General features: G+C 42.0%; 1 protein-coding gene across 5 annotated transcripts in view; it reads right to left on the reverse strand.

Annotated features, from left to right (window-relative positions):
* LOC121272004 (zinc finger protein 609-like) overlaps positions 1–23440 on the reverse strand; it is a 194825-nt gene that overhangs the window by 70396 nt on the left and 100989 nt on the right. For all 5 annotated transcript variants that reach the window (XM_041178351.1, XM_041178353.1, XM_041178350.1 and 2 more), the window contains exon 3: positions 3612–3837. In XM_041178351.1, the coding sequence (XP_041034285.1) occupies positions 3612–3837 (226 nt within the window). The remainder of the gene's footprint in view (positions 1–3611; positions 3838–23440) is intronic.

Here is a 23440-nt window from a genome sequence, read left to right on the forward strand (position 1 = left end):
TCCCTTTAAATTTTCCACGCTGCTCGGCATAATTTCCACCATCACCCTTTGGCAAGCTTCCATCTAGCAGCAGGCCCAATATGGGGTGGAAATTCACTGCAAATTTAATTAATGCCAATTTCATGAAATCCTATGAGATTAGCCCTGAGCTGTTTCAGCCAGCCTTCCACTCACTGATCCAAATTTATGGCACTGTTAAAAGCAGGATCAGAAAATATCCAATAATGCTGGAACACTAATCTCAGCCAAGTTTGGAGCTGCCTCACTTTCAATGGATAACGTAATCCCTGTTGTTCTCCACAAGATGACTTATCATTAAATCCTGAACAGTTTTGCTGCATTTACCCGATGGATCAGCATAAATAGCCATCAGCAAGAATTGTACAGGTGTCATCACTAACTGCAGTAAGCGGAGATTAAACTCTCAAGCTATACATGATGGAAGTTCACATAAGAAGGGTACAGTTATTCTTTAATGAACAATATTATACTACCATGTCTGATAAGCACACCGAGAATGATACCCTGCTAGTCAGCATTTGCCATCCCATGTCTGTAAAGAATTTTGCATCAGCCCCTTTAGCAACCTCACTCCAGCAGGTGAAACTCAGCACAAGCGGGGTAAGTGGGTGCGGGGGAGGTGGGCACGCACACGAGCGGTGTGCATGTGTGAGAGTGAGTGTGTGGGGTGATTTCTGGGGGGGTGGTAGACGTTCACAAACCTGCTCCCATATTTGCAGTAGCAAAAGAAACCCAAGGTAGTTTTAGTGAAGCAGTTGCAAACTGAAGATGTCTAAGTTTCACCAATGAACAAGTTTAACTTGAAGCTGCCAAGTAGTCAAAAAAAAAACATCCGTCAACACATCGCTTCTCAATTCAGAAAGCAGGTCACTGCGAGTTCAGAACTCAGAGCAACAGATTAGTACATTACAGCAAAGCAAAATTCTCTCTTCCTACAGCCGTCAGCACCATTCTCCTCAAAATATAACCTTCAGTCCTTCTAGTCTCCTCACTACACTGAAGGAATAAATTGTAAGCAACCTGCTTTGTCTAGTTTTTCACAGAACAGAAATGTATGTTTACAGTGCAGGTGGTGGTCATTCGGTACCAATGTCAGCTCTCTGAAAGAACTATCCACTCAGTCCCATTCCCCTGCCCTTTACCCAGATATTGGTTGAATTTTTTCTGCTCAAACATTGATTCACTTCCTTTAAACATTTTTAAGGACAGCTGGTCAGACAATCCATGCTTTATTTGAAAACAATTCTCTCCCAACCTCTTCCTTTCTTCTTTTGATCATCCTAAAATTATGGCATCTGACTGCCGACTCACCAACAAGCAGGGAGAGGTTTTTCCCAATATATCTGATCTGAACCCCTTTTAATTCAGAGCAATTTTTAAAATCAGCTTCCTGTTTTTAGCTTCTTTGTTCCAGGAAAAGAGCCCCAGTTTCATGAGACACTGCGGTCTAAAATCTCTGCAGCTCAGAGCTTTAATTTGCACTGAATCGAGGGACTGGTTGATACTGGTTACCATTTAAAGGCATTTTTCAAGGAAATCCTGGAACGAGTCTAAACCTGCAGAGTCCGCCAATCAGAGTGCTGCATTCCAAATGCTGCGAGCAAATGGAAATTATCACTGTGAAAATCAAAACACTCTTCCAGCCTTGGCTCACTCATTAATCTCCATTATCTCCCACCCAAAACTGCTGCTCTTTACTCAGACTCACAGAGAAACAATCCATTATCATAACAGAATCACGTCTGTAATAACAAGAGCAACAAAGTTGAACAGCACTCAAATAAAAAAAACATGAGATACAATGCAGCCGCCTTCTTCTGTTGCAGTCTATTTGCTGGCAAAGCCCTCTGCCCATTCTTCCCCAGTTACATCAAGTCAACAGGCCACATTCCCGTTCAGAGTTACAGACCCCAGCCTCCTTCCCACGTTGAAAAATTAAAATAGGTTCGGATTGTACCCATTCTGAGTTTAGAATGGTACCCAAATAGATTCTTACTGCACCATCAGTGACAGCTGCATTAGCATCAGAATAATTCCCTATGCCATCTTAGTTCAGTGCTTCAGTCTAGGACATTTATTTCCAACTACATGTGTAGCTTCCCAGCCAAAGACAAAGGCAGTGTGTCCTCTTAAAACCAACAGCTTGGAGGTGCTATTGACTGGAAAGTGCTCAGGAGAGGGAATGTGCCTTCCAAATTTCCCACCATCGATGTTCAGGAGGAGTACATTCACCACTTTCCCACAATAGCACGATTCAGATCAGCAGTCCAGCTAGTGTAAGCCTGTGTCTCACCCTCCCACTAAGCAACATGCACCAGAGCTGCTCTGGAGTGGGACGCCTTTCAATAATAATGGCAATTACACTACTCTGCGATGTCTCATTTCAAGACCACATTCAGCAGAAGAAAATATACATTACAAGCAATACTATCTTCAACTTTCTAATACCTTTCACCCCTCTGGTGGATGTAAAAATCCCATGGCACAATTTTTTTTAAAAAGGGGGAGAATTCACTCTATAACTCTACTTATAACTATTCCTCAACCATCACTAAAACAGATTATCAACTTAAATGAAAACAAAAATGCTGGAAATGTTCAGCAAGTCCAGCAGCATCTGTGGAGAGAAACAGTTAATGTTTCAGGTCTATAACCTTTCATAAGAATCCTGTTTTTTTTAAAATCACCTTATTTTTTCCAGGGCCTTTCTTTGCACAAATTGGCTGCTGTGTTTCCTACATTATAGCAGTAACTGCATTTCAACAAAATACTTTATTGGCTGTAAAGTGCCTTGGGGCTTCCTGAGGTTGTGAAACACTGCATAGAAACACAAGTCCGTCCTTTCTTCAACTTTCAAAAATAACTTGCAGTGACCAGGGTAGGGTTTTAACTTATACCTTCATCAGGAAGTTTGCACTAAAGCTCATTCATTTCAGGTGAGGAAAAAGGTTCAAGCTCCACCTGAGCCACTTGCCTGTAAGTGCCTCACACAGCACTACTTCCTGCACTTCACTGCTATGCTGCATACTTCCAACCGTCACGTGCTCCTGTTGTGCACCTTCTTGCCTTATTACATGTACACTGATGTTTAAAAAATGCAACCTCTTTTGGTTCACTTCCTATTCTTCTCCAGCTCTGCAGAAGTCACTTCAAAAAGGGCATACATCATAAACATGACCCAACTAAGGCCACTTTAACTGAAGGAACAACTGTAATCTCTAGGTTGAGCGCATGGAATAACAAATCCAAATATGGGTTTGCTTGGTTTTAACTCATATCCCTGATGGGATAACCAGGCTGTCTGAAGACCATATTCAAAATGGCCACTCTAATAATAGTCAATAAACTTCAATGTCCCATATATAAAATCCAAAAGAGGATTACATACAGATCTGTGTTTTAGTATATTGGTCAGAAGGGCTCTACTAAAAAGTTTTATCATTTTTAATGGTGCAATATAGATTGCCTTTTTTTTTGAATATCTGCTTGACTGTGGTTCCCGCCACACCTCCCAGATCAGACATTACAGGTTCTTTCATTAAAGCAAAGACTCTGAATGCCAAAAAAACTCATAGATATTATTTTCTTACCATCTTCCGTTTCCTGCCAGACAATCCCTTCAAGATTGACACTTGTCCCTGGTTCACAGGGGCCTAGGCACTCAGGCTCTGTCGCGAGTCCAACATCACAGGTATTGACTGCGATCGATCGGGTGCGGACCATGATCTGCTCCACTGGGGATGCGACACCGCTATTGACGGGAGGCAGAAGATGAAGGGGTGGAGGGGCTGGAGTGGAGGCAGGGGAATCCATCTGCTGGGAAAAGGAAGTTAAACAAGCGTTAATCACAAGGAATCTTTTTAATACCATTCTTGTGCCTACTTAGATTCCAAGGCTTCAAAAGCTGCAAACAAAATAACTATCCTATATCTAAAAAGCAGCCAGGTGAGAAATAAATATAAAAAACTGCTATCAGATAACAGTTTCACGATGGGTGGCCCTGCAGCTACAGTAGTAGAGCACTGAACTCACAATGAGGAGGTTAGAAAGATTTACTAACATTCACACTTGGCCTTCCATTATGAAATGGTTTCATCAATCAATATCATGTCCTCCATGAAAAGGTTTACAGAAACATTTGAAGAATGCACTATATCACCCCACTCCGAGACAGCCACTTCAGACTCAAAGGAACAGACTTAAGTTTGGCACCCACCCAGCATTGTCCTGGAGTCTCCAGGAAGCGAACATTAATCTCCTGGACACTTCTGAATGCAACCTCAGAAATGAAATGATAGGGGGATTTAAAAAGTGTGTATTTTTTTTCATTTATTAGTTATAATAATGCTGGGGCTGTGGGAAAAATAAGGCTGTTCAACTGGATGATTCTTGACTGTCAGATAACGAAGTGCGCAATTGCTTTCCAATTGGTCCAAGAAGGTGCTGAACCATGTGGGCAGATATGGTAGGCAACCAATGCCAGGATTATGGGGGTGGCGCAGTAAAAGGTCATGTGATGTAACCTCCAATGTCAACATGTCTGCCCATTCAAGGATCAGTTGTAGTGTGGCTGAGCAAGATTCTCACATCATAGAACAATACAGAAGGCCTCTTGTGAGTACAGCTATCCAAATGGTCCTATTCCACTGTCCTCCTCTTATGACCCTGTAAATTTTTCTCTTCAAGTATTTATCCAATTCCTATTTGAAAATTACTACAAGTCATTTCCACCTCTCTTTCAGGCAACGCATTCCTGACTGAGTAAAAAATGTCATCTCTGGTTCTTTTTCCAATCATTTTAAATCTGTGCCTTTAGTTATTGATCCTTCTGCCACCGGAAACAGTTTCTCCTGATTAACTCTTATCAAAACTGTTCATGATTTTGAATGCCTCTGTCAAAACTCCATTTAACCTTCCCTGCTTTAAGGGGGACAGTCCCAGATTCTTCATATAATTGAAGTCCTTTATCCCTGATATCATAAGGGTCAACAGCTGGCAGGAAGGAATCACACTCTGAATTCTCAGACAGAATTAATAATAAAGTATTGGGCTTGAAATCCAGAGGCCAGCAGAAATGCCCTGCAAGCCCAATGAAGCTGTTAGAACAGCATTGCAGTTAATCAAAAATCCCTGTTCAAATGACGTTTGAACTCATTTCCTCACCTTTTAAGTCTGAGAGGGGGAATTCCATCTTGAAATGTTGTCAATTGGGCAACATCAAGTCAGAGAATGAGACCAGCAACTTGTAGATTGCCACAGGTGAAAGCCAGTAACAGTACCAAGTCTTCAGCAAACCTAACTATCTGTGACATCCTGCTTGGGCCCCTTGGAGCCAAAACCAGGGAAGTTATTTGGGGGGGGGGGAGAGAGGGTCATAATTATAAGGTGGTCTTTAATAAATCCAAAAGGAAATTTGTTTGAATGGGGAACAAGCTACCACGGCCTGAGAGAGGGGGGTATAGACGGTGCCAAACACCAGGGCATGGTGTGTGTGTGTGTGTGTGTGTGTGTGTGTGTGTGTGTGTGTGTGTGTGTGTGTGTGTGTGTGTTGCAGGCTTGGTGTTGTAAACAGTTTCTCATCATCCAGCCCAAGCAGCCAGCTGCAGACCTGAAAGATCAGCTTAAAAAAGGGGGATTGGGGGTTGGGAAGGAGATGATGGGGTTTGGGGTTCGAAGGGAAATTAGGGGTGGTTGGGGGGAGATTAGTTAGAGTTGAATTGTTTTATAAATGTTGTGATTTCTTTGAAACCACTTTCCTAACATCCATTGATTGCTCTGCAATTAATTATCCTTAGAGAATCAGCATTGGGCCTCCAATTTTGCCATTAGTCTCTCTGCCAATGCAGGTCCAATGAAAGAAAGAAAGACAAAACCTACATTTATACAGCACCTTTCACAATGCCCCAAATCACTTTACGGCCAATTAAGAACTTTTGAGTTGTAGTCACTGGTATAATGTAGGCAGTGTTATCAAATTGCAGAGCAGGCTCCTGCACCTAATACATATATTCATGTCATTCTGGGATGGATGAGATGAACTGGGCTAGATGGCCTTTGTCATCCATAATTATTTTGCGAACAGAGGATGGAATCATGGCTCAAGTTCTGTTTATTTTGTTGCTAACAAGAATTTACTGTGAGCGGGCTTTGTGGGGTGAAATTGCCAGAACAGGAGTGCACAATGGGCTCAGTGAATCAGTAACCTGTTTTACACTGCACATGATTCTCATGAGTCTTTCCCATTGACATCATTCTTGTGCTTTTGTCTACTTATCTATTATCCTACTCTATCTTGGTGCTTTTTATGAGCTTTTTGAGGTATTAAAATATCATGATAAAGTTGCATTGCATCATAGATATTGAAGGTATATTGTAGTGAGAAGCAACATCAGCAGAGTCTTCAGACTTGCTGATCAAGATAACACAGATAAAATTGTGAACCATTCAGTCTTTGTCCTCTGGCCTCTTAAAAGTTGTGTAGCACAGAGACACCTGAAGGCTCCAGCGTTTCTCACTGACAGTAAAGGCCTATGTTGTTCAATCATTCTACTTTCTTGCTCAGGAGTCATTTAATCTTTCTACCCTGTGAGATTACTGATAAAATAGAATCCAATTACTCTTCTTATACGAAGTAATAATATTGAATAATATCATGCACCTAGTCATAAGAAAGTCTTCTACTTCTACAGAATGGAAGCAATCTTGTGCAGTTTATCTGGGTTGCAAGTACTGAATCTTTCCCCCATATGAATTTACTGCCATCATGTCTATAAGGTGCAATCACCTATAGATTGCACACAAGTTGACACTGCATCATAACATTGTTGCTCTTAATATTAATGACCCATGCTGCATGCATATCAGATGATATCTGTAACCAGATGTCAATAATGGGTGTTATCATTTTACTTGGACTTCTCTGTGATTATCTGGTGAATTAATTGGTGAATCTTGAAAGGGGAAAGAATATCATGCATGGTTCGGGGGAGGGTTTAAGTTGGCGGGGAGAAATAAGGGGCCCAGAAACAGGAGGAGCACTGGGACCCATAATTTCTCTCCCTGGCGCTGCTCACTGTCACATAGTGTAGTTGTGACAAACAGAAAAGATGCAGTTAGGGGGAAGCTAGATAAATCATTGTCATTGGCTTGATTTGAGGATGAATTTCACTCAAGGTTATGAGTTTCTGCCATGGGTCTTCATGTAACTGAACAGGCCGATTCTCGAGCCACAGATCCTTGGGCACATGGTGCAGGATATCCCAAAAGGTAATGGGATCTGGAGTGTGGGATTTGTTTCCTTTTCTTTTCTTCTCTGCTGCCGCTCTGCCTCATCATTCAGACATTGGGGCTCAACGTGATGCAGCTTGATGGACAAGTTGTTGTCATTCTGAATGAGTGGCAGAAAGCTCCTCCTAGTCAATAATGCCAATGCTACTGTGCTTCAAGGAGAGCTCTAGTGTGTCTTTGAAGCGTTTTCCTTGTCCTCCCCTAGAACATTGGCTATTTAAGAGTTGAGAAAACAGGACCTGGCAGGGGAGACAATTTTCGGCCATCTGGACAGTATCCAGTGCATCGAAGTTGATTTTGCAGGTTTTGCCTGATTAAGTATGCTAGAATAGTACATGCAGGCAAAAAGGAATAAAATGCTCGATTAGATAAAGGAACAGGAGTTTCACATACATCATAAACACCAGCTGGCTAGATCTGACTGGTCGAATGCTGTTTCTGTGCTGTGAAATCCACAGACTTTTATCAATCAGTTGATTAGTCAGCATGAATGCCAACACATAATTCATTTTAAAATCCATGAATGTTCAGACTGAAATGTATCAGGTAACTCAGTTTGTAAAGGGCATCTAGCTGGTGAGCTTCTGGTGGCTCCGAGCAGAGGGCCAGTCACATGGCACACCACCCATTGCACAGACCTCACCAAGGGACAACTATCAATTTGTGATGGTCACTGTTGTTGACACATTTTATTAAAAACAAATGAACTGGAGAAATGGGTTACACAGTGTGTTATAGACACTGGCCTTCCAGATCTGGGATGGGTGGCTTGGGAGATGGGTAAAGTATGACACTGGGACATTGGCAGGTGCTCTCTTGAGCCCAAGGTTAAGGCACATTGTTGGACTGAGTAGGGGGAGTTCTGTGATTGATGCTGACACACAGGTTGCCTAGAATAGGAAAACTTAATTCTGTAGCACTAATATCCTTCATTCTAATGAGAACAAAACAAGGTTAAATAAATCCTTCAAGTTGCAAAAAAAATTACAAACTCCATATCTCAGCAAGCAGATGCAATCATTGGCTTCAAAGTTTTCCCAAGGCATCAATTCCTTGCTGGGTATGGTCCAAAGGGCTCAAGCTGCCATGTGTGATTGAGAGATGTCTGCAGACTATTTGACTGCAGGAAGCATCATAATCACATCTAATTCAGTTCTCACCAGGGGTCCATGCAAGTCAGAAAACATTGGATAGTAATTGTAGGCAGGAACCCTGGCTAGTTCCTCCTGCTAAAACTCTAACAGAATCCCCCTGTTACCACTCTAGTTGAGAAAGGGTGGTACCTTTATTATATGGGGAACACGGACTAATTCCATGTGGTCAGCTGCACTCCCTGTAAAAGGGATAAGTGTGTTCTACTGAACAGTCAATCTCTAGCCATCAGAAATGGCTATACTTGTACAGCAGTCATAGCATCTCAGACTTACTGTGTTACTAATGTGTTTTGTGTGCTAATACAGTCGTCAGTTATTCAGTAGACTACACATCCTTGTTACACTATATCGAGCACAAGGTGGGTCTTTTAAAATAAAAGCAGGTGAGCTCCATTTCGGCTGTCCCTAGGCCAGCAATGCTGAAACAGCGCTCCCTGTTCCATTTCTGTAACAGAAAAATACATGTGTTGGTAACTGCACACGAATGACCCAACCATACAGACCAGATCTGTCTTCTGCAAAATATAAATGTCAGATCTGTCTTCTGCAATATATAAATGTAAGTTTTTTTTTGCGCAAAGTCTGCAGGTCTTAACTATGATAAGTCCGAGTGCCTTGTTTCGTGGGAAGTGTCTGCCCCTGACTGCAGTTCAAATCCGTCACACTGGAAAGTGCATTTGTGTGTCAAGTGACAATAATCAAGTTTGGATATGGTGCCCACCCATAGACTCCTCACTGACTGCCATCCCTTCCAACACTCACTTTTCTTGGTATGTAAATTGGATGAGATGCCAGAGGGCAACGGACCTGTGAGTCTGTGTCAGAAACTGAGTTTGAAAATGTAGGAACAGAAGAAAGCAGTACCCAAGAAATCTTGGAACAATGTGCCAGCAGAGATAGCTGAGGAAAGAGAGTTACTCTAGCTCCACCTGCAAAGTGACAAAGCAGATTCACCCCGACACTGGCATCTCGAGCTCCTCTGTATATATTTGAGTGTATTGAATGTGAAGCTGCCCACCGGGTTCATTACGCAATGCTCTCAACCATCAGCCCCCAAGAAACCCAGACAGAAAACAGCAAGTTGTGGTAATGGTTATTTTTCAGGCTGGAGGATGGTAGTCAATGATGTTCCCCAAGAGACGGTGCTAGAAGCACTAATGTTTTTGACTGTTACAATCCTATAGATGCCGATAACCTTTTAAAAAGAAATTCAAACACCCAGGGAAAGGATCACACAAGATTTCAAGTTTTAAGGCTTTTATTGTGACAAACAAAAAGCAATATTGACTAAACACTATTCAGTAGACAACTTATACTCTAAACTACAGAAAAAGTTTCCATTAACTTTTAAAACAATCAAAAATCCTCCTCCAATACTATACTTTACTTTGTCCCTGTTCTCAGCTCCCTAGCCAGGTAACTCCTAATCCCTAAACTGACTTTCATGGTGAGGATTACTCAGGAGATTCCTCCCTCTAGTCAACGCTAAGTGAATTTGCCAGCCTCGCAAACTTGGTCTCTTCAATCCAAGGTCACCTGCCGTGTGTGTGGTGAACAAGAGACTTGCTGCTATTATCTCTCTGGCAGACCGACCCGGTCTGTGAGATTCAATGATATTTTCGGAAAACCTGCAAGCCAATCCTACAATGGTTTCCTATGCACTCTTCCCCTCTTGAAGCCTATTCCATGGCAACGTGAATCACATGGGTCTTGTATAGAGGTAGAAATACTAATTAGCTATCCTCTCAATCCCAATTCATTCTATCTCAGGATTAAATACACAGTTTAAAGTATAACCATTTATAAAACATGACATTCCTAACCCCGCCCTGGAACTTGGAGACGAACAAGCTTTTCCATCATCAACACAGCTGCTCAGGATATTGTTTACAGTAAATATTTTGCACCTTGTTCTTCGTGAAACAACCTGGATCCCCACACCTCCCCCCACTCCACCACCCAACCACCTTTAACAACCAAGCCACCCAGCAGAATTCAGGGCAGATCATTCCTCCATTTTACCCTAAATGAAAGACACGGTCCAAAAATGTAACAATCTTACAAACTTTGTACTTATAACAACATATATAAACAACTTAGATATTGGAATACAAAGTCAAATTTCAAAATTTGCCAATGATATCAAACTTGACCATGTGCCAAACTGTGAGGATGATACAAACTAATTACAACGTGACATTGACAGGTCAGCAGAATAGGCAGACAAGTGGCAGTGGAATTTACAGAGTAATTTGAGGTGATGCTTTTTGACAGAAGGGATAGGGGGAGTCAATACCAACTTAATTGCACAGTTCTGGAGAGTGTGCAGCGACAGAGAGCCCCGGAGTGCATGTGCACAGATCCTTGAAGGCGGCAGGGTATTTTGAGAGAGCAGTTTGCAAAGCATATAGGATCTTGGGATCAAAAATAGAGGCATTTAGTGTAAAACCAGGGGACTTATGCTGAACCTGTATAAAGTTCTGATTAGGCCAAAACTAGCATGTACCTCCAGTTCTGGTTGCCACATTTTAGGAAGGTTGCGAGAGTCCTCGAGAGGATGCAGAGGAGGTCTACCAGAATGGTTCCAGGGATGAAGGATTTTAGCTACAAGTTTAGGTTGGAGAAGCTGGGACTGTATTCTCTTTAAAGCAAAGGAGGTTTGATATAGCTGTACATGATTATGACAGGTTGAGAGAAGGCAGGTTTTTTTTCTAGAAATCACAGCTGATGGTACAAGGACGAGAGACTCAGATTTAAGGATTTGTGCAAGATATACAATGGCGGGGGGGTGGGGTTGTGGTTGGGGGAGAGGAAATGTGAGAAGAACTTTTTTATGTGGCATATTTTAACAATCTGGAACTCGTTGCCTACGAGGAGAAGTGGAGATAATCTATGATTTCAAAAAGAAATTAGATGGTTACTTGTGAGAAATAAACTTGCCAGGACTACAGGGATAGAATGGAGCAGGTTGCATTGTTCTACATGGACTCGATGAGCCGAATGACCGGCTCCCGTACCACAATGACTCAGTGACTTTGAGTCTGTCGGTGATCAAATACACTAGCTCCAAGGAAAAGCCCAAAATGTACTGGGGAAAAAAACCCATGCAGCTGACAATGCTTCAACTCATGTAAAATAGTTGTATATTTAAATGATTGCTGTACTCTTGTACACAAGGTTACAGGCCATTCCACAGCATCAGTATTGTCAGGTTTCTCAAAGACAATGTATTATATATAATATATACGTAATGTATTATACATATAAAATATTTTAAAATAGATAGTATGTGTCTGTATAAACTTAAAATGCAATTCACACATGGGGTCACTTGCAGGGAAATACCAAGTTTTTTTAGAAACTTGGAGGAAGTCAATGGAAATAATACAGGGTGTGGGAAGGAACAATGTAGCAATCATATAATGTAGCAATCATCTGGGACAAATATGGCAATATTATAACTTTCCCTGGTCAGAGCTGGCATTAATGAAATGGGCTATTCCCCAAAAACTTGCATCTATATAGTGCCTTTAATGTAGTAAAGTGTCCCAAGGAGTTTCACAGCAGCATTATTTTTTAAAAATTGACACAGCCAGGTAAGGAGACATTAGGGCAAATGACCAAAAGCTTGTTTAAAGAGGTAGGTTTTAAAAAGTGTCTTAAAGGGAGGGGAAAAAGAGGTAGAGAGGTTTGGGGAGGGAATTTCAGAGGTTAGCCCTAGGCAGGTGACACACAGCCACTAATGATGGAGCGATTGAAATCAAGGTTGTGTAAAGAGACCGGAATTGAAGGAGTGTACAGATCTCAAGAGAATTTGTAGGGCTGGGGAACGTTACGGTGAAGGGGGTGTGGGGAAGGGAAGGGGAAAGGCCGTGGAGGGATTTGAAAACAAGCATGAAAATATTAAAATTGAGGTATTGCCAGACCATACGAATCATGCATGTTTGCGCTTACTGGAAAGTTATACATTAGAAAACTATACATCAGCAAATAAAAGTAACAGTACTTAATCTTCATGGTTCAGTGTGCCCAACATAAATTGGTTGAAAATTCACACCCTCCGTTTAAAGTTTTACATGGCACACACCTCAGCCTACACAGACCTTCATCGGCATGTACCAATAACGCGAACTGATGTCATAGCTCCTAGTTAACATATTTATCCTCAGTCCGAGAGCCTCCAGTTATGGATCAAACCAGCAAAGACACACTAGAGCAGCATGACCATGACACCTGAACAGTTCACATTTGGTTTGTCTTGCAAAGCATATCTGATTAGATCTGAAGACAGCTTAAGTTCCACATGAGGCTCCTTCTGCCTTACTCCATCTCACCCCATCACCATAAACTATCATTCCTTTCTCCCTCACGTACCTATTTAGTGTTCCTTTAAATGGGTCTACACTATGCATCTTAACCACTCTATGTGGTAGCAGGTTCCACCTTCTCACCAGTCTCTCAGCAAAGAAGTTTCTTCTGAATTCTCTATTGGGTTCATTAGTGATGATATTATATGCATAGCCCCAATTCCACTCAGCAAAGACACAAAGACAACAGAAATCTCTTCAAGAAAACAGCGAATGCTAACTACTATACAGGCAAACAATCATGCTTTCACCCAATGACTGTTAGGGGTCAGTGGGTGCTGACCAGGAGCAGGAATCTGGTTGATGTTCCCTCATTAACAAAAAGGAAGCTCCGAGGCCCATTTTGTACACCTTTCCTGCCAATTCCTGTGGAGATCTGATAACTCTCAGCACAAAGCAGACATAAAACTTGCATCATTCTGGTTTGCTTCACTCAGATAATCACTGATCCAACAGAGGTGCCGACAGTGCAATTTGTAGCAAGTCAAACGATATCGGAGTTTAGAGGGTTAAATTATGAGGGTAGTTGCATAAAGTTGGCTTGTACCCCCTCAGGGTTAAAGGGTAATCTGATAGATAAGCAGAAAAAGGGTGCATATAACAGGTGTCAGGTGGATAATACAACTGAAATCAGCCTGAATATAGAAGGTTCAGAGGGTAACTGAAATAAAACAAATATGAGAAACAAAGAGAAACAAATTGAGAGTATGAGAAGAGACTGGTAGTTAACATAAAAGGGAATCCAAAAGTTTATAGGCATACAACTATTAAAAAAATAGTAAAAGGAGGAGTGGGGCCAATTCAGGACCACAAAAGGGGTTTACAAGTAGAGGCAGGGAGCAAGGCCGACCTATTAAATGAGTACGTTGCATCTGCCTTTACCGAGGAAGATGATGCTGCCCAATTCATTGTGAAACAGGAGGTAATTGAGAGGCTGGATGGGTTAAAAATTGATACAGAGGGGGTATTAGACAGGCTGGCTGTACTTAAAGTTGAGAAGTCTCCTGGACCAGATGATATGCATCCAAGGATACTGAGGGAAGTAGGGGTGGAAATTGACAAGATACTGGCCATAATATTCTAATCTCCTTAGATACAAGAGTAATGCCCAGAAGACTTAAGAATTGTAAAGGTCACATCCTTGTCCTAGAAAGGCTGTAAAGATAAACCCAATAACTGCAGGCTAATAAGTTTAACTTCAATGGTGGCAAAGCTTTTAGAAACAATAATCTGGAACAAAATTAACATTTACTTAGACAAATGTGGATTAAGGAAAACCAGCAGATTTATTAAAGGCAAATCGTGTTTAACTAACTTGCTTGAGTTTTTTGATGAGGTAACTGAGAGGGTTGATGAGGGTAGTGCAGTTGATGTGATATACATGGACTTCCAAAAAATATTTGATAAAGTTCTATATAACACCTTTGTCAGCAAAATTATAGCCCATGGAACAAAAGGAACAGCAGAAACTTGGATACAAAATTGCCTGAGTGACAGGAAGCATAGTAGTGGTGAATGGTTGTTTTTCAAACTGGAGGAAGCTCTTCAGTGGGGCTCTTCAGGGGTCAGTGTTAGGACCACTGATTTTCTTGACATATATTAATGACATAGACTTGGGTATACAGAACACAATTTCAAAATTCACGAATGACACAAAGCTTGGAAACTGTGGAAGAGAGGCCAGTGGAATGTGAAGACAAGTGACAGATTAAATTTAATGCAGAGAGGTGTGAAGTGATTCCATCTTGGTAGAAAGAATGAGACACAAACAATATAAAATTCTATTGTGTTTCCACCATTGAAGTTAAACTTATTAGCCTGCAGTTATTGGGTTTATCTTTACAGCCTTTCTAGGACAAGGATGTGACCTTTACAATTCTTAAGTCTTCTGGGTATTTAGGTGCAATTCTAAAGGGGTTACAGGGATAGAGGGACCTGGGGGCATATGTGCACAAATCATAGAATCATAGAAATCATTTACGATACAGCAGGCTGTCATTTGGCCCATCGAGTCCACGCCATTTCCCCGCAAAGCAATCCAGTCAGTCCCACTCCCCTGCTCGATCCATATAGTCCTGAACGTTTACTTCCTTCAAGTGTCAATCCAATTTCCTTTTGAAATAATTGGTTGTTTCCTCATCCACAATCCTCGTGGGCAGTGAGTTCCAGGTCATTATCATTCACTGCAAAATCCTGGAAAAATCTTCTCTGACACTGTTCTTTATGACACCGACACTGACACCTTTGCATCCTTCTGGTTTTGACATTTTTGTTCTGATCAGGACAGGCCAGGGCCCCTGTGCAACCAATCTCCACTACCGGGGCCTCAGTACAAAGCCCTTCTGCACTTGTAGAAAGACAAACAACGTGGAGTGTCCCCTCTACAGACTAAGTGACAGACTAATCACCTTAAACTCAGCAAATGGGCAGGCTATTGCTTGGCTTTGGGGATTTGCATTTACTAATAAAATTGCACCTTTAACCTCCTTGAGCTAAAATTCTGTCAGGAAACAGGACCTGACTCCCTCCCTGCCCTCAGGTGAGAGAAGGCGACAGGCCCAGGGTAACAGCGGGAATGGTCACAGATTGCGTTCATAATGGGAGAGGGCCCAGTCATTGGAGGTGGCAGGCCAAGTTGAGCAAGCGGTTAAGAAAGAACACAGGATCTTGTGCTAAGTAGGGGCTTGAAGTACAAAATGAAGGAAGCTATGTTAAACCTGTATAAAACACTGGTTTGGTCTCAACTAGATTATTGTGTCCAGTTCTGGGCACCACACTTTAGGAAGAATGTGAGGGTATTAGAAAGAGAACGGAAAAGATTCACAAGAAAGGTTCCGGGGTGGGGAGCTTCAGTTACGGGGACAGATTGGAGAAGCTGGAGCTGTTTGGCAGAAGGATCAAGAAACAGACAGCATCGATTTAAGGTGATTTGCAAAAGGAGCAACTGTGACATGAGGAAACCTTTTTTATGCAGCAAGTGGTTAGGATCAGGAATGGTCCGCCTGAGAAGGCAGATTCAATCAAAAGAGAATTGGATAGCTATCTGAACAGAAAAAAATTGTAGAGCTCTGGGGAAAAGGTGGTGAAGTGGGACTAGGTGAGTTCCTCTTGCAGAGAATCGACACAGAGACAACAGGCCAAATGGCCTCCTTCTGTGCCGTTACCATTCAATGATTCTATGTTTAAAATGTAAAAAAGATTCACTAGGGGCAGAATCAAGAATAAGGGACCATAATTTTAAAAAACCTAGACCTAAGCCAATCAGGTACTCTCTCTCCTCAAAGGCTGCAAATGCTATGGGGCAGTTCAACTTTCAAGATTGAGATGGATAGATTTTTGCTGGGTAAGGGTATCAAGGAAAATGAAGCTAAGAATGGTAAATGGAGTCGAAAACAGATTGTCCATGATCTAACTGAATGGTGGAGCAGGCTTGAGGAACTCAGCGACCGTCTCCTGTTCTTGCGAGTCTGAATGGCGTACACTGGACAATATGGGAGGAGCACCCAACTGGCTTGGTGCAAACATCACATCTCATCCACTTGCCCAGCACTTGATTAACACCAATTAATTCCTTTTTTTTTGTTTACATAATGAGAAAGTTGATTTCAACTTGGAATGCCATTTGAAGGCTTGGAACGCTGCCGTATGTTATAAACCCCTAGGGCGCACTAATTGTTAAAATACTGAACAATTCATTCGTGGAATAAATATATATATATTGGTTTTGGACAAAACATTTGGATTTCTGAGTGGCCTGCCTGGAAATTTCGCAAATGTAAACCAGACATCAACATTCTGGTTTATATAACTGAAGTCCGTCTCCATTCCAATTTACTTCTGTGTTTTAGTGACATGGAGACTTTAATAAACAAAGATGATGCAAGTTCTCATAACATTTTTATCAGTGGCAAAAGTAAAGATCAGACCCCCAACCCACGATCCCAACTCCTGACATCATAATTCCAACTTAGGAACAAAGAGATGTATTGGGCTCAATATGCTCTATTTGGACCATTTGACCTGTCCCATGTTCCAGGGAATATTCTTTTGCATATCATTTCCCACACATATATTTTCCACCAGGTACTTCTTTAACCCCCTCTTAAATTTGCTGATATATTCACCACCCTCTGAGCCAATTACATGAATCGCAAATTGTCTTTTCACCCTCCCTGAATCAGATGGATAGATTTTTCTTAGTCGAGGGCATATAGCTAAGGCAGCTAAACGGAGGTGACGTACAAATCAGCAACGATCTAATTAATTGAAGGTAGCACAGCAAAAACATTGTGACTATGCAGAAGGGAATCAATTTTAGTTTCATTTACAGTCTAAGGAGACTGGCATCTGGTTTCGATGGTACAGGTTCTAGGCTGGCAGCCCAGTAATATTGTAATCAAGAAATGTACTAAAAAGGGTCAAGGGCTGTTGTAGCCAAAGAGATGATAACTCCCTTCTGTATTGTAAACATCTATGCTCCAATGGTTTTCAGAGGTTTTGCATGTGCTGAATTCCATCCAGGCGATTAAAACCCACTACACAGCCAGTTTTATGAAAATGTCCTATTCTAGGTTGTAACCTGAGGCAGGCCCTTATCTACAAACACAAGTTAAGTCTACTGAAGAAAACAGCATATAACAGCTGACTATTATCTGGGAGAGCCATCTTCCTGGCATTTCTGTAGCACAGGCATAGAAGTGTGCTGCTTTATCCTGTCACCTCTGCTCCCTGCACTTCCAACAAAAGTGACATAAACGCAATGGCTGCTAGAGCACATCAGAGGCTAGGAATTCAGCAGTGGGTACATAATTCCCTGATTCCCCAAAGCCTCTCCGTGCAATGGAATACTCTCCACTTGCCTGGATGTGTACAATAGCAACAACATTCAAGAAACACAATACCATCCTGGACGAAGCAATATGCTTGATTGTCAGCCCATTCATCAGCTTAAATATTCACTCCCTCCAACAAGTGGCACACCATGGCTGCAGCACATGTATCCACAAGGTGCACTGCAGGAGCTTCCCAAGGCTTCCTCATCAGCACCTCCCAAACCCAAGCTCTCCACCTCCTAGAAGAACAAGAAAAACAGGGGAAAACCACCACCTGCAAGCTTCCCTCCAAGCCAAACACCATCCAGACTTGGAACTATTGTGCCGTTCCTTCACAGTCTTTGGATCACAATCGTGGGACTCCCTTCCTAACAACTCTGTGGGAATATCTTCAGCAAATGGATTGCAGCAGTTCAAGGAGTTTCGCCACCACCTTCTCAAGGGCAACAAATGCTGGCCTTGTCAGCAACATATACATTCCAAAAAATTTTTTTTGAATAGACACAAAAGATGGCAAGGTCACCAAGGCCAGAGGGTTAAAAACAAAGCATTTGTTGGGCCACAAATTGAAGAAGATGGGGATCACAACAGAAAACAAATGTTAGAAATCTGAAATACAAGAGACTCTGGAAATCCACCTGTCTTTTCTCTATTGCCAATGGGTCTGCTATCTGACTGCACAAATCTGTTTTTCTTTGAGGCTTTATAGTCAAAGAAGTGTCTGCTCATTGACTTGCCTGCAAAAATCTCTGCTGGATGTGATGTGACTGTGTGGCCATTCAGTGAAGCTCTGCACAGGTCTTGGAGCAGATTTTTTTATCTAGGCAAATTTAGAGTTCTACTTTGAATGAAACTAGTTGTGTGTGCATCAAGTATAACTATTTGGAAGGTAACTTTTGGAAGATTGTATTTCCATCAGAGTTCTGCCTTCATTATCAGGTTTCAGCTCCACACCAAAACTTGCTGATGTGAGCAACACACACTCATGCATCGTTTCAAAATGTAACCTCAGGAAAACAGTTACAGAGAAACATGCCAACCCACGGATTAGGGCTAAATATCTAACTATTTCACAAAACCACTCAAACCAACGAAGTGAAGGCAGGAAGTGCAACTTTAAATGTTTATATCACTTTACTGAATTTTCTCCCAGAGCTGGATTCACACACTATAAACGCAGCAGGTACATAAAGAAAAGATACGCACATTATTCACACAAGCAAGTTAGACAGTACACATGAAAAGGTACAGCTCAGGTACACAACAGGCATGTGATGGTGATCAACAAATTGTATTTATACACCACCTTTAACACAGTAAAACACAGACAGGAAACCATAAGCAGCACACAATGCAAGGTGACCTGCAGTCAAAGAGCCTCAGCAGCAATATTCACTCTGAATAATCAACCATTATACTTGCAGTAAAACGCTGTGTCTCAAAATGCTTTATAGGAGTGCTGTCAGACAAAATTTAGCACTGAGCCACACAAAGGAGAGATTAGGACTGGTGACCAAAAGCTTGATCAAAGAGAATATTTTAAGGAGCAGCTCAAAGGAGGAAATCAAAGTTCAAGAAGGGAATCAAAGAAATTTACAGCACAGAAGGAGGCCATTCAGCCCATCATATGTGGGTCAGCTGTAAAACAGCTATTCAGCCTAATCCCAATTTCCAGTTTTTGTTCCATGGACTGCAAGGGCATATCCAAGGACTTTTAATTAATTTGGTGAGGGTTTCTGTCTCTCACAATTTCAGGCAGGAAGTTCCAGACCTCCACTATCCTCTGGGTAAAAACATTTCTCAATCAATCTCTTCTTATGCTTCTACCAATTACTTTAAATCTATGAACCCTGGTTACTTAGCTCTCTGCGAAAGGAAATTGGTCCTTCCTATTCACAATATCTAGGCCCCTCAATTTTATACATCTCAATTAAATCTCCCCTCAGCCTCCTCTGTTCCAAAGAAAACACCCCCAGCCTTACCCATTCCTTTCTCCTCATTGAAATTTTCCATTCCTGGCAACATCCTCGCAAATCTCCTCTATACCCTTTCCAGGATACACACACAAAGGACAAAGGACAGAAAGAAAGTCAAGGTGCATGTATGAAACACCTTAACATATCAGAGGTGCACAGCACCAAGTATGATAAACGGACAAGGCAAAGGTTCAGCACACATACACTCTGTTTACACGCTGTGTAGTGAATACTCCTGTGCTCACCCTCTCCAACAGTGTCCTGTAGAGTTGTAATTGTGACCTTTAAAAAGGAACTGTATGCTATTCAACATAATCTAACAAATATATCTGCAGCTGAAGGATCGCTGGGATGCGGACTGTAGCAATTTGCAGCAATGTTATTAATCATTGCTGGATGTTATGTCAGCAGCAAATTCATGGAGCCCCTGTTCCACAATGACAGTGTTAGGGTCAGTGTTAATGGAAGAGCAGGTCAATAAAACAGTTTTAAAATCAACTATTGTAAGTTTAACAACAAAAAGGTCTCACCACAGCTTGGCGTCCAGAGCCTGCCCAAATAAATAACTGAAGCTTTAGTCATGCTAATTATTCAATAAAGTCCCTTTAACCTCTGGTATTGGCCCTCAGCCCAGACAGACAGAAATTCAATGTTTTCCGGATAAATTGCTCCAATACTGATTTGCAATGAGGGCAAATCTCATTATATTCACAGTCGTTCAATGACCTGCTGTGAAGAGCAGCCTGTCAAAGCTTCCTGGAAATCAGCCAATATTGTTCATAATCAATATACAACAGTTACTGCATAGAGTAGATGATTCTGTGACTCAAGATCAATTGCATCCCATGGTCAAAGTCACAGCGCTGCTTCTAACCATCATTAATGTCTCTCCTGTGCTGGCCCTTGATCATGGCCAAATCAATGTATTGAATTCAAAGCTGCAAATCACACAAACACTGTATACTCTTTAAGCAGTATATACTTCTGTGTAAGAGCTCTCCAAATGTGCTGCAGTGGGTTACAGTTGTTTACTTCATAACAGGCTGCCAGCCCCCTGCAATATGTAGTGCAATAAAAACCCAGCAGTGAAAGAGTCAACTTACTCAGAGAAAGCTTATGCCCATCAATCCCCAACATGAGGTCTGGTGGTGGTACAGGTAAACATATGATACAATACAGGGCAAAATGGAATCCATATCATACTATTCAGAGTCTTTTAGGGAAGGAAATCTGCCGTCCTTACCTGGTCTGGCCTACATGTGACTCCAGACCAACAGCAATGTGGTTGACTTTTAAACAATGTCCTCTGAACAAGCGCAATTAGGGATAGGGTAACCCAGCCCGTGACGCCCGCATCCCATGAATAAATAATAAAGTTTAAACCTGATTATTTATGTGATCTCAACAGCATCTCATTCAATACTATACACACACACCGGTACCACAGAGGGAGGGGACAATTCAATTTTGGTACCTAACAGAGTTCGTTCACTTTTGATAGGCACGTCACTTTAACACTAGCAGAGGTGAGGACAGCACTTCGGTGAAGTTTCTTTAATAAGAGTTGCTGCAGCATGCAATGTTTTGCCTCAGGGAGTGGTCAAAGCAGAGACCCTTGTGGAGTTAAAAGGAACACTAAACATTTGAAGCAGAAAAAAGCACAGGGAAATGAGGAGAGAGCAGGGCAATGGAATTAATTTTTAGATTGCTCCAGCAAGGGAGCCAGTGGGCTGCAAACTTCAACAGTTCCATTACTCAGAGTCACTGAATTGGATGGGGTTAGGAAGTGAACTGACTGAATGTTGTCAATCCTGATCACTGTCCAGTTGGAAAGTTTGGCCATCAGGATCAGGATGGGCCAGAGTGTGTCTGCTTCTGCCTTTCCCTGGATTGAAAAGTCTCCCAAAACTCCCTGCCTCAGCTCAGTTTGGCACAGTAAGGCGAAACTTCAAGGTCATGTGTAACCAGATCCCAGTGTGAGCCCAATAGGATGAAAATATTGGTAACTCCTCTGCACTATTCATTGGGGAGGTGCCTAGCTGATCCTCGCCAGAAAGAGGACAAAAAATATTTCAATTAATTTGCTGCCAGAGTAGCAGCTGGTGGTGCTTGGGGAGTTTATATAAGGCTGGGGCCTCACAGCAATTTGCCAGGTTGGTTTTTTGACCAGAGATGACTGCAACTCCGCTGACAGAGCTTCATCCACAGACTGCTGAACAGTTGTAAGATGTCAGCTGTACAGAAGCAAATATGACCAATGTACAAAAAACAAAATACTGTGGATGCTGGTAATCTGAAATTAAAAACAGAAAATGATTTAAATATTCAGCAGGTCTGGCAGCATTGGTGGAGGAGAGAGACAGAGAGAGAGTTAACATTTCAGGTTTCATCAGAACTGATACATCTGCACTGTTGAGGCCACCAAGACAGCCACTCTTCCCACCACTGCTTATATACTGTAAAAATTAACAGGAGTTGTGTGGTTTATGTTCTTCTATTCCTCAATATGCTGTCTCCATGTCAGGGTACAATTGCCGGTCACCCCCAGGATTTCAGTCAAATAGCTAGCTGTCATTGGTGAGCCTTTAGCAGCAAGTATTGGTCAGCCGCTCACCCACCAAAGGGGCTTCAAGAAAAATTTGTTCTTCACACACACACACCCTCCCAGTAGATGTTACTGATTAATGATCAGCAGTAGGCTCCCTGGTGGCTTCTCTTGTCTCATACCCAGCACACACAGGGCTGAATACAGTGCCAACCTGACCCAACAACTTGGCACAGTTTCAGAATCAAACCTGGGACTTCAACAATAGCAACTTATATTTATATAGCACCTTTAACATAATGAAACATCCTAAGGTGCTTCACAGGTTTTAAGGAGTGATTTAAAAAAGAGAGGTAGAGACACAGAAGTGTAGAGAGGCCTTCCCAAAGCTTAGAGCCTGGGCAACTGAAGGCGCAGCCACCAATGGCAGAGCGATTGAAACTGGATGCACCAGACTGAGAGGAGCACAGCTATTTAGGAGGGTTGTGGTGCTGGAGGAAATTATAGCGTAGGGAAGGACGGGGTCATGGAGGGGTTTGAAAACAAGAAAGAGAATTTTTAAATCAGGACACTGTTTAACTGGGAGCCAATGTGGGTCAGCAAGGACAGAGGTGATAGGGAAACAGGGCTTGCTGCAAGCCAAGATTCAGCTGCTCAGGATCATTCCTCCAGTCAGTTTATCCAAAGTTACAGACACAGAGATATTTCACTCTGTAACTGAAAACATTCGGGCAATAAGCAACAGGCTCACCCGCCAGTTAGCTACAACAGCACCAGCTTCACTTCCTCTGTAGTAAATCTTGTGGCTGCCAAATAAACCAGTGACTTCTGGCTACTGCAAGGATTTAGTGCTCAGTCCAGACCCTTCAACCTTCTCTCCTGGAAGCATCACTGCATCTGGAACACCACAGGGGCTGGAGCCCTCCAGAAACACAAACAAGTAGCCCTTTGTTTTCTTTATTCTTGCATGGGATGTGGGTGCTGTTGGTTGGGTGTCAGCATTTGTTGCCCATCCCTAATTGGCCTTTAACTGAGTAGCATGTTAGGCCAATCTCAGAGGTAGTTATGAGTCAGATTGCTGTGGGTCTGGAATCACATGTAGGATAAGGGTATTAGTGAACCAGATGGGTTTTTTTTTTTACAACAAATGATGATAGTTTCATGGTCACCATTACTGAGGCTAGCTTTCAATTCCATATTTATTAATTGAATTTAAATTCCACCAGCTGACAAAGTGGGATTTGAACCCATGTCTCCT

This window comes from Carcharodon carcharias, chromosome 32, assembly GCF_017639515.1.
Source record: "Carcharodon carcharias isolate sCarCar2 chromosome 32, sCarCar2.pri, whole genome shotgun sequence".
NCBI lineage: Eukaryota > Metazoa > Chordata > Chondrichthyes > Lamniformes > Lamnidae > Carcharodon > Carcharodon carcharias.